At 35.8% G+C, this 12,533-nt stretch overlaps 1 protein-coding gene across 1 annotated transcript; it reads left to right on the forward strand.

Moving 5' to 3' along the window:
* Window positions 1–3,240: 3,240 nt before the first annotated feature.
* Window positions 3,241–4,176, forward strand: LOC122914396 (olfactory receptor 4P4-like). The gene has a single exon (XM_044261011.1). The coding sequence runs from the start codon at window positions 3,241–3,243 to the stop codon at window positions 4,174–4,176; it is 936 nt and encodes a 311-aa protein (XP_044116946.1).
* The last annotated feature ends 8,357 nt before the right edge of the window (window positions 4,177–12,533 follow it).

A 12,533-nucleotide genomic window follows, 5' to 3' on the forward strand; every position in this document is an offset into this window, starting at 1 on the left:
AAAGCAAAGTGCCTGGTAGTAATGAGAATAAGAGTTGTACCTATTTGGTTGGTTATCTTCTCCAATATTTTTCAACAAATCCTGTGAGTCCTTTTCCAGCCTACAAATAAGAGTGGGATTTATTTTAATTTTTAATTTATTTTGCTTTTTTTTTTTTTTCTTCTTATCAATCCAACCCTTTATTGCAGCAGTGAGAGTTAATTACTATGGGGTGTAGGTACTGGTCCAGGAGAATAGTGATGTGACAGGTCTTTGACTTTTCACTGTTATTCATCTCATGTTTCTTTTGTTAATGACTCTTGTTGGGACTCTGGATATTTCTCTCTCCTATTTTCTTTTACCTTCTCCACTGTAGAAATAGAGATTTCTCTAAAACAAACCAATGCTCTCATAGGTTACATATTTTCCCTCCTGCTTTTCAGAGGAAGAAATTAGGCAGAAAAGGCAGAAGTTCTTTAACTACTTTGGATCTGAATAACAATAGTGACCTCTAGAGACACAGTGCCCAGAGCTTGGCTAATGCAAAAGTGGAAAATAAATTTAAAGCCTGAAAATTCCCAGGAGGTTAGGGCAGGAGGCTTGGACAATTGATTAGTGTTCTTTGCTGAGGATTTTTTTTTTTTTTTTTAGATTTTATTTATTTATTGGACAGACAGAGATCACAAGTAGGCAGAGAGGTAGGCAGAGAGAGAGGAGGAGGCAGGCTCCCCGTTGAGCAGAGAGCCCGATGTGGGGTTCCATCCCAGAACCCTGAGATCATGACCTGAGCCAAAGGCAGAGGCTTTACCCCACTGAGCCACCCAGGTGCCCCTGCTGAGGATCTTTTAAGAACTGCTTCTGGGAAAACAATGTCTGTAAAGTTCAAAATCAAAAAGTTCTTATGATCTCTTCTCAGTCTGTATTTGGCTTTTGGAGAGCAAATGACTTGCAGGCATACACCTGAAAGACCAGACTTCTAAGGCATAGATATGTAGGATGCTTTAGCAGACAATTCAAAATGCTCTTGTTTATTTCTAAGTATGAACAGGGGTCAGGGAATTATATCCGTATTTAAAATCCTAGATCACTTTCTTATGAAATGGACATGTATTTCTCTGTGAATCAAGATAGTTTTCAGTGGTATTTCTATTTTCACCCACTTTGCAAAAGGATAGGACTTTCCTTCCTACAAATTCAAGGAAAGTGATAATAATAGATATTTTTAGAGAATTTACTGAGATTTGTTTGAATCCGTGCTTTCCAGTCTCACATTTTCAGATGTAAATGCCAGTGAAGGGTTAGCAAACTATGTAACTAAAGGGGGCATATGTGTGACCAAGACATTTTCCTGACTAACTGAAAACCTGAAGACCGTCCACAACTGATGCTCAGGTAATTGCACTTATCACCTCCTATTTTAGATTCATCAGATCTATTTGATACTTATTCTATTATCTTAAAGATTATACCTACTGGTGTGGTGTATTAAAATTTAAGCTAGAGTTTAAAAAAAAAGCAATATTTAGTTTATATTGTATATTATAAACAGAATTTGTGTTTTTGAAAAATGCATGTAAAAATAATAAAATCTTTAGACTGCCAGTGACTTTCCAGCCTAAAATCTTAAAGAAAATTCCATCCTTGAAATTAGCATCTCTTAAAATTTTTTAGATTCACCTGAATCAGGTAAAGTAAGTTTGTAATAAGACACATGTTGAGTACATCAATAGAAATGTATATAGTTAGTCTATACTTACCCTGGTTTACCTATAAGAGAATGCCATTTTACAAAGCTGGTGGTAACTCATAAGGAAAGAACAGGACTGTTAGGCAGTCCTACAAACTGGCTTATTTAATTTTGGTAGCATGGAAAAAGACTATTTATTTAAAATTAAGTGTTAAGGGGCACCTGGGTGGCTCAGTGGGTTAAGCTTCTGTTTTCAGCTCTGGTGGTGATCTCGGGGTCCTGGGATAGAGCGCTACATCCCTCTCTCTGCTTGCCTGTCTGCCTGCTTGTGATTTCTCTCTCTGTCAAATAAATAAATAAATAATCTTTAAAAAAATTCTGGGAGAACTATAACTTGTATACAATTTTGAGGATACGACTTGATGTTTTCATGTTAAAAAGGGAGAATAGTGGGGCACCTGGGTGGCTCAGTTGTTAAGCTCCTGTTTTCGACTCACTTCATGATCTCAGGGTCCTGGGATTGAGCCCCACATCAGGCTCCCTGTTTGGCAGGAAGTCCGCTTCTCCCTCTCCCCCTCCCTATTTGTGTTCCCTCTCTCACAAGAATGTATTCAATTTCCATTAGTGTCTTTTTCTTTCTTTATTTACATTATGAAGTTTAACTGCTATGGAATTTACCTTAAAACATTTTTGGCTCAGTGGGTTAAAGCCTCTGCCTTTGGCTCTGTCAGGGAACTCTCTGCTCAGCAGGGAGCCTGCTTCCTCCCTCTCTCTCCACCTGCCTTTCTGCCTACTTGGGATCTCTGTCAAATAAATAAATAAAATCTTAAAAAAAAAAAAAGAAACAGACATATTTTTTTAATTATTTTTCAAAATTTCACTGACAAAAGAAATCTACTTTTTTAATATGTTCAACTATTTTTGCCTTATAACATAGCTAGCACGATAGGTTTTTCAAGCTCAATCAATAGTACACACCCCACACCCACCTTTATAGTTCAGAGAGTATTATTTGCAATCCTAATCACCCAACTCACAATTTAAGCAGACGTGTTTTTGTTTCTCTTTTTTTAAATGCAACTACCTTCCTCCATCCTCTGCCTCCAGCCAGTTTAGGAGGAAATCCCATAACTTGTGGAGAAATGGAACTTTACTTGGAACAGAAGCCTGCTGTGACTAAAGAACACAATGGAAAATGATATGTAAAATGAATTTCCTGCATTAAATTAATGCCACAACTATCTAAATGTTATAAAGAACAGTGGCACAATTTCTTCCTAGAAAATAGTAATTTTTAAATCATTATATTTTCAAAATTTAATCAAAAGTACTTTTTAGTATTTTAAAATAAAAGAATATTTGAAAAGATTAAAAAATCATCCCAAAATCATTAATGATTCCTAAAGGGAAAAAAAGTAATAATATTGATTTATAAATTAGCCATTGTGATTTGTTTAATTAGGTTCATATTTTGTTAGTAGGTTTTATATGATTGTGTTTATATTGTCAATGTTTTCATCCAAATTTTTTTTTCTTTTTCAGATGCTCAGTTATTTGTGCATAACCCACAATTTATGGAAAGTCAGAGAAACATCTCAGAATTCATCCTTTTGGGACTTTCTTATAACCAGAACATACAAAAATTTTGCTTTGTTTTCTTCTTATTTTGTTATGTTTCCGTCTTGGTGGGAAATCTCCTAATTCTTGTCTCTGTTCGATCCAGTGACCTTTTTTACCAACCGATGTACTATTTCCTCAGCCACTTATCCTTTATGGACATTTGCTACACCTCCTGTGTGACACCCAAACTGATTGGTGACCTGCTACTGGCTAGAAAAACCATCTCTTATGATAACTGCATGTTACAAGTCTTTGCCTTGCACTTCCTGGGAATGATTGAAATCCTCATTCTTACAGTCATGGCCTTTGATCGCTATGCTGCCATCTGCAAACCTCTCCACTACCTGCTTATCATGAGCAGGACAAGGTGCCATCTCCTAGTCTTGGCTGCGTGGGCTGGCGGGGCTCTTCATTCTTTTTCTCAGTTTTCTCTGATAATTGGGTTGCCCTTCTGTGGCCCCAATGAAATCAATCACTACTATTGTGATATCTTCCCTCTGCTGAAAGTTGCCTGCACTGAGACCTACATCACTGGGGTCCTTGTGGTTGCCAATTCAGGAATGGTCGCTTTAGTAACCTTTGTTCTCTTGTTTGGGTCTTATGTTGTTATATTACTGAGTTTAAGAAATCTCTCAGCTGAGGGAAGACGCAAAGCCCTCTCTACCTGTGGGTCTCATATCACTGTGGTCATCTTATTTTTTGGACCTTCAATCTTTGCCTACCTTCGACCTCCTACCACTTTCCCCGAGGACAAGATATTTGCACTATTTTACACCATCATTGCTCCTATGTTCAATCCCCTAATCTATACTCTGAGAAATACAGAGATGAAAAAAGCCATGAGAAGCGTTTGGTGTCAAAGGATATTTTCAAAAGAAAAACACAATTGACTTGTCCTACTCAATAAATGCTAAAAACTTCAGGCAGGAGCAAAAATGAACTTGAAATCAGAGAGCTCTGATCATTCAGATCATTGAAACCAAACCTTTCACTTAATGAATGTCAGAGATTATAAGCTGAGGAATTATGAGTAAGATGACAGTTTTACTAGTGGAACTGGGATTGGGTAGGAACATAAGAATATTAAAAATATTCTGGGCTAAAGGAATGATGGTAGCCATGTCACATACATTAAGCATTTCTGAAGTTGTGAGGCTGCTTGTGAACTTTAATATTTATTTGTATATGAAATTTATAGATTTGACAACATTTGGTTATTTTGTTGAGATGGAGATTAAAAGTGGTTTTCAGAAATTAAAAAAAAGATTTTTTTTGTTATTGAACTTTATTTTCTGTAGGATATTCATCTAAGTCTTATGTGAAATAAATTATGTGATGAAAAAAATCCTTTCAGATAATTTGGTTCTAAACCAAAGTAAAAGCAAAGAAAAAGGTGTGTTCCTATTTGCCCTGTGGGAACTGCCGCACCCCCTCCCACCCCATCTCCCTTAACGTGTCATAGATAGGGACAAAGGGACAGGGGGAAATTTTCATTTCTGTTGTCATGTTTATTGCATCACAGATACTCACAATGTGGAAGGACAAGATGAGAAAAGTAGCAGAGCTTATCCCCTTCTAGTAGAGCTGGGTTAGTTGAGCGACCTCAAAACTGTGCGTTTGGGAGAAACTGCATATATCAGCTTGCCTTGTCACGTAGACCTGAGAAATACATTCCATTTCCAGTAGGGCCAACTGAACTTTTTTAAGATAGAAATTTTACTTCAGGGACGCCTGGGTGGCTCAGTTGGTTGGACGACTGCCTTCGGCTCAGGTCATGATCCTGGAGTCCCGGGATCGAGTCCCGCATCAGGCTCCCAGCTCCATGGGGAGTCTGCTTCACTCTCTGGCCTTCTCCTCGCTCATGCTCTCTCTCACTATCTCTCTCTCAAATAAATAAATAAAATCTTAAAAAAAAAAAGAAATTTTACTTCAATATAATTCTTGTATATATATTGTTTTCATCTTAAAGTGAGAAAGGAAGTAATAAACGAAAACACAGTTTTTTGTGATATTAAAAGATATACTACCATCACCCATGAATAGAACATATTGCCTGTAGGTATTTTGGAGAAAAATTTCCCAAGAAAACCAGAAAACAATGTAAGAAAATATTTTTTATCATCAATAGAATGCAAATAATTAGGATCTTTATGAAAAAGAACGGACATTCAAAAGAAGATCGGCAATGGTGTAATACTATCAAGGGGAGTTATTTCTAAAACATGAAGAATATTTAAAAACAAAATGCAATAGAATTAAAAGAAATAATTCTAACAGCAACATAAAATGAAGGGGAAAGGGGGGCACTTGGGTGGCACAGTGGGTTAAGCATCCAACTCTTGATTTTGGCTCAGGTTGTGATTTCAGGGGCATGAGATCAACCCTGCTTTCAAGCTCCACACTCTGCATGGAGTCCGCTTGAAACTCTCTCCCTTCCCTCTGTCCCTCCCACTTGTGCTCTCTTTCTCTCTAAAATAAATCAATAAATCTTTTTTTAAAAAATGAAGGGGCAGGAATGGGAGAGAAAATGATAAGAAATGCAAATTGTAGCACATTTATGTGTGAGAAGAATCACATACATTACAACTTAGACAAATTATTAGGAAAACAAAAAATAAAAAGATGCTTCCATATCAGCTTAATATTTATCACTCGTAAGTTCTCTAGGAGCAAATGTTTAACTTTATTAAAAAGTTTTATAAAACCATAAGTGATTAATCTTTATAAAAATCCTAAAGGAAAGTCAGAATATAAATAATTGGTAGATTTTGTCTTCATCCTCAAGAGCCACCTTAATAGCACTTAGGGAGAAGAATGAGCACCACACCAGGAGTACTTCACTTTGATTTGCATGTTAGTCCACCGTTTTGTAATGACTTGACTCTTGTTCATATCAGCAAACAACTAGCATCTTATATTCTTCATTTACAATACAAAACTGGTAAGTAAAGTTATTAATGCCACTTAAATATGAAATGATAAACTGAAATTGCATTTGAGAAATTGATTAGTGGCTAGGACTCATGGGATAGCTATTACTTAAGACATTAATCATCTACAACAGAAGTCCTATGACTGTTTCCATATTCTTTTCTCAATGGTACTGTCTTCATGATCCTCTTCTTGACCATCTTCTAGAAGAAAGGAACTCACAGAGAAGATACTATGTTATTTAGAGAAATTTAATGTATAATAAATTCTCCCAAACTGCTAAAGTCGATGTTTAACTACACAAGATAGGCAGCTAGCAAATGCATATTTAATTACCTTTGGAGTTGCCTGGATTCCATCCAAACTTAACATATACAAAATGTATTTTGTGAATAAACACAGCTAGACTTTTTACAATACATCACAGCAGCCTTTATCAAGAGCATAGTCTTCTTTCAACAACTTTCTTCCTGCTGTGCTTTATGACTGAATATTAACTCATTCATCATTTTTAAGTCATAGCCCATTTATGGTACATTGACCTCTTAAGTGTTACCATACTATTAAGGCTTTTGTAATGACACCTCCACATTAGAGGACAGTGGTCTATGGGAGCAAATGCTCTTCCTTGGTGAGGAAGTAAAGCTAGAAAGATTCAGGGGTAGGGGCTGCAGAGCAGAGCCTGGAGATGATGGCATGGTTTGGAGATGACTGGGAACTCAATGGACATCCATGGAAGTTCTGGGCTGAGAATAGGAGTAATGGTGAAAACATGACCTCGTCTGGGGAAGGTTTCTTTGATTAAAGTATTAGAATGCCTTAAATCAGGTTTCAGTGGGGGCGACCTAGGTCAAAGGGTAGAAACCTCCAGTTAGGAGAAGAATCAGTTCTGAGGACCTAACCACAATATGGTGATGACAGTTAATAATACAGGTTTGTCTACTTCAAAGCTGCTGAGAGTGGAGCGTTCTTGCCACACACACACAGTAGTGAACTATAGAAAGGGATGGTAATAATGTATTCATAATAATTCCACAATGTATATGCATATAAAATCACTACACTATCCACGTCAGATATACACAATATATTTGTCAATGAGTCCTCAATAAGGTTTAAAAAACAAACAAACAAACAAAAAAATCCCCATCTCCTTAGGAGAGTGGGAATAGACCGGACCAAAAGGAAACACCTAGACTTGATTTCAAGTTAATTCTCTGAAGGCAAATCCAACTTCACACTCTACCCTGGGTTGCCTCAGTGCCTTGAATATGGTTTTAGGGTTGTCTTGCTATGTATTCTTCTCATATTTAACTTATGAAATAGAATACACAAAGACACTTAGACAGAGAGAGATGAAGACAGGGGTTGGGGTAGAGAACTGGACAGGAAATACCCCTGTAACTTCCGTATGAATCCAAAGTAGAACACGGCCATCATCTCCACTGTCTACCACTGTCCTCACCGCTCCCCTTCCCAGAACTAACTATTCTCTTGACATTGATCTGCAATCTCCTTCTTGCCTAGTGACCTTAGTCAGTCAAGTATTTATCTTAGCTATTACAGAGTTTTCTTGTGGGTCAAATAAGAACACAGTGAGTCTTTGTGAATATTAAACAGGAGCACTTAGTGTAGGACACCCTGCAAACCCTCATTTAAAGATTTTTCAAATGCAAATTTTGTTCACGTGCAAATTTTCATTTTCAAATAACTTTTAAAAAATGTTCTAAATCAGAGACACTTGAGTGGTTTAGTCCCTTAAGCGTCCAACTCTTGATTTCTACTCAGCTCCTGATCTCACGGTCCTGGGATCAAGCCCTGGGTCAGTGGGGAGCCTGCTTGAGGTTTCTTTCCCTCTCCCTCTGCCCCTTCCCGTGCTTGTGCTCTTTTTCATTCTGTCTTTAAAAATAAGTCTTTATTTTTCTCTAAGCTAAAAATAATACAAAATAATCCTAAGCTTTATTAGTTTATAATTTTCCCAGAAATTTACCTACTTGGAAGTCCTCTATAACTCATTGCCATTCTTTTAGAGACTATAATAAAGGTGGTTTTTAAGGAGAGATGAAGATCATTATCTAGATTAGGCCCTCAAGTTTGTTTCTAAGACAGAATTCCTTAAGTGCAGGAGAATATGGTCCCTGGGGCCCCGGAGCAAGTTCTAATGACAAATTCCTAAATGGCATGCAACATTAATTGTGGCTTGCACAGTGTTTATAATCCGGATCCAATCCTAGCTGCACTTTGTCAACTTAGATCTAAAGGAAATCAACCTGGTGAACTTCTGTTTGGGAAGGTAAATACAAACTTCTTAGAAAGAATAGTGCTCTAGGATAAGGGAAATGTAATTTATAATGTACTCTCTATAAAGTATTAATTAATTATGTGAGCTTGGGCATCTCTAGGGGTAATTTTAATGATGAAAATATAGATTGTGATTTGATCCCTTTGGATATAAAATTATTCCATTAGACTTCCAACTGTCGCTCTGAATATATGACTCATTGTGGGAATGTTGGTTGAGTGATGTCAGTTGTCTCTAAAATAATACCAGCTTTCTTTCTGTGAATGGCTGATGAATTATATTGAGTGAAATGTGAATTCAAGAAGCTGAAATGAAATGCTCTGGACAGTAGGTGAATGACCAGAATTTCAGTGAAGAAAGAGGGGACACCAGAAGGAAGAAGTAGGAATGGATCCACAAAAAGTGAAAGAACATGAGGTGAATTATTTCTCTTTCCTTCCCATTATCTGTCTGACTGTGTGAGATCTGCTAAATATATTTTTGCCTCATGGTACAGCTAGCTGACTGACTTTCAGTTAAAGCTAAATTCAGTTAAAGCTAAATTCAAAATAATGAATTTTATAGACTAGCTCGTTTTGAGGTTGAGGCAGTGATAAATTCAAAGTGCTGCCCATTGAAATTGATATACGACATTCTAAGATACAGGCAGACAGCAACGGGGAGTGATGTTTAGGTGGACAACAAATTTCAAATTACAAAAACGAAAACAAAACAAAACAAAAAAACATTTTTAGAACTTGTGGGGGTGGGGCTGAAAAAGAATTGATTAAGAAAATGCGATTCACAGGTTGCTAGAAAAGTGATAAAGCCCAAATTGAAAAGACAAACTCCCTGCACTAACCCTATCATGATTATTGATAACTCCTTCCTCAAAACAAACAAACTCCAAGAATTCAAGAATTAAGTGAACCTATGACCCTATGCAGGTCACCAAAAAAATCAAATGAAAATATCTCAAAACTTGAGTCTCGTTTTATCTTATCTCTGTTTATTTTGTTGCCTGCCCTTGTTTCTGGGAATAAGCCTTCGGGCAATAATTTCATTTATGGAGTATTTTATTTATAGATCATTTTGAATCATTGAAGCTATTTATTTTAATTATTTACAAACATTTGCTGAGTATTGGTTAAATAAATGGTAGCCTGTATTTGACAAGATATAGGACAAAGATAAAATAATTAGAAATATTTATCAAGTCCATACAATGTACTGGATGACTTTCACATTTTATCTCAAAGCAGTCTCAGGAGGTAGATGTACCCACCAGTGATATACTTATCTATTACCAATACGAAGATCTGAGATAAAAACAATAAATGCCAAAAATCGTACAGATCGGGGATACCTGGCAAGAATTGAAAGCTTAATTTGTGCAAATACCTTTTAGTATTTCAAGACAGAATATAAGACTGTCTCTCTGTCCTTTAGAAACTTAGGATCACAAAACTTAAGACTATATTGGGTTTAGTTTGGCATAAATTAAAAATGAAAATATTGGGGTCAGTGAGGCACTCGTTTAAGTCCTTAGAGTATCTAATACCTATTGAGTATTCACTATGTATCAGTAACTATGCTAAGTACATAATGTTTTGCTAAGTATGTTACTAAATGAGACATGCTGTTTCAGATTGTCAGACTCTACTAATTATGTCTGTGGTCTTGGGCTAATTACTTAATTTCTCTATGATTCAGTTTCATTTTTTAAATGAGCTTATTAGAAATATTTACTTCTCAAAATTATTGGGAGAATTTAAAAAGTTTATGTCATGCATGTGGAATGATCAAATTTCAAGCTTTTATACAAATTATTAAACCTACTGACAGTGTAGTAAAGTAAGAAAATGAGACCATTTTCCACACCCATTCATAACAAACCCAGAATTTATTATATTCATTATGATCAAGGGATATCAAAACTTTGACAATAGCAGAGAGCCCAAAATATAAGCAAAGTCTTAACTAAAAGATATAAATCATCAAGAGTAGATTTGTCCTTTTTAAGAAGGGGCCTCTAGAACAAGTGAACACAAGTTCCTACAATGAGGGGAGAACTACAGCAGGGAGTAAATGATGACCTCTTTCTTCTAACCACTGCTCTTGCAGAGGGACTATTTGTGGCTGGAGAAGCGTATCCAAGGACATGACAAGATTTAGTGCATTTTCTTCCCTAAGAATAAATTGCATTCTCTAAAATAATAGAGATTTTTTTTTTTAAGATTATTTATTTATTTATTTATTTGACAGACAGAGATCACAAGTAGGAAGAGAGGCAGGCAGAGAGAGAGGAGGAAGCAGGCTCCCCGCTGAGCAGAGAGCCCGATGTGGGCCTCGATCCCAGAACTCTTGGATCATGACCTAAGCCAAAGACAGAGGCTTTAACCCACTGAGCCACCCAGGCGCCCAATAGAGATTTTTTAATTCTCTATTCTTACTCTTTGTAATTGGGCTACATATGCAGGAGAGAGGAACAGATTGAGATTGCAGTTTTGTTTGAATATTTTCTGCATTTTATAGACTAAGATAGTTTGTTGTAATTTATTATCTCATTTTGTCATCTGCATATCGATATTAGAATGGCTGAAATAGTTTAAGGATCACGATTTTGGAGGTTATCTGGTTTTGCCTGAAATAATTAGGTAATTGGAGGAAAGGCATCTTTAACATTAAATTTCTTCTGTTCCAGGTATGGACTCAGGCTCTAGATCCAGAAAACTCTGATTTCAAATTCTGTTTTGCTAAATATTGGTTAGGTGATCTATATATACTTTATCAGGAAATCTTCAACTAATTGTTATCTCCATAAGGTATTACCACTCTTGTACACGCATCACACTGATCTTAATACCATATTCATTTAGGTAGTAATTTTTCAAAGTTCTCATGCATCTGTCTCTAAATTTGAAATTCATAACTCTCTGATTTATTTAGGGAACTAATAATTTGCTTATGTTTTAGCCAAACAAAAGTGTTGAGGGAAATGAAGTTTGGACTTCACATTGAAAATTGATGACTGAGTTGACAATAGAAATCAGAAGTCCTTTTGCACTCTAAAATTGAGAAGCCAGAGTGGCACCTGGTGGTTCAGACTTCTAAGCATCAACTCCTTGGTTTTGGCTTTAAGTCGTGATCTCAGCTTCTGAGATCAGGCTCTGGGCTCAATGGAAAGTCAGCTTGAGGATTCACTCCCTCTATCTTTGTCCCTCCCCGTTCCTGTGCTCTTTCCTAAATAAATAAATAAATAAATAAATAAATAAATCTTTAATGAACTAATATTGAGAAGCTAGAAATATATGTGGTAGTTCCTACTTGATGAACCACATGATATTGTGGAATAGTGAAATGAAAAAAAAAAAAAGAAAAAGAGGCAAATGCAGCATTATCTGTGGACTCAAGTTTGGAGAAAATAAATTGAACCACATATTTAGCATTACAGTTTTGTTATAAGGTTATACCACATTTCATCAGTTGAAAATTTAATTTTGTATCAAATGAAGACAGAATAATGGACTTTACCTACTATATTCTAACAATTAATTTGCATTGAGGATTAATTTCAGGTATGTAGTAGAATTTTCTTGGTTTATTTTGGGGAAGGGGAAAAAGAAGAACAATTCAGGTGGTTGTGTATTTCTATGCACATGATTGAGATAATGGTTTTATTTATGTCCATCCAAAGGAACAAGCAATTACTTTAAAAAATGACCAAACAAGTATTTCAAATATTATTTTTAAAATAATGTGTTTATTTAGAGGTAAGAAGACATTTTCATGGCATCATTGGAGGTATAAAAACTAACTTTACAATGATTCTCACTAAGCTAATTTTAAATCCTAAAATTGTACCAAAGAAATAAATTCATTTGTTTTAAGGCCCCATTACAAAGGAATTTTATATTTGGTGGGTGATACAGTTGACTTAATTTCGAGAATTTAAAAATTAATTGATGAGAAACTGTAGCGACAAGATCAGGGCAGAAGATATATTAAAACTTCTAAAGAAAGATGGTAAATATT

This window comes from Neovison vison, chromosome 7, assembly GCF_020171115.1.
Source record: "Neovison vison isolate M4711 chromosome 7, ASM_NN_V1, whole genome shotgun sequence".
In the NCBI taxonomy this organism is placed as follows: domain Eukaryota; kingdom Metazoa; phylum Chordata; class Mammalia; order Carnivora; family Mustelidae; genus Neogale; species Neogale vison.

Bases quoted from the DNA above. Each gene is read 5' to 3' on its own strand.
- LOC122914396 (XM_044261011.1), top strand. From the start codon at position 3,241: ATGGAAAGTCAGAGAAACATCTCAGAATTCATCCTTTTGGGACTTTCT.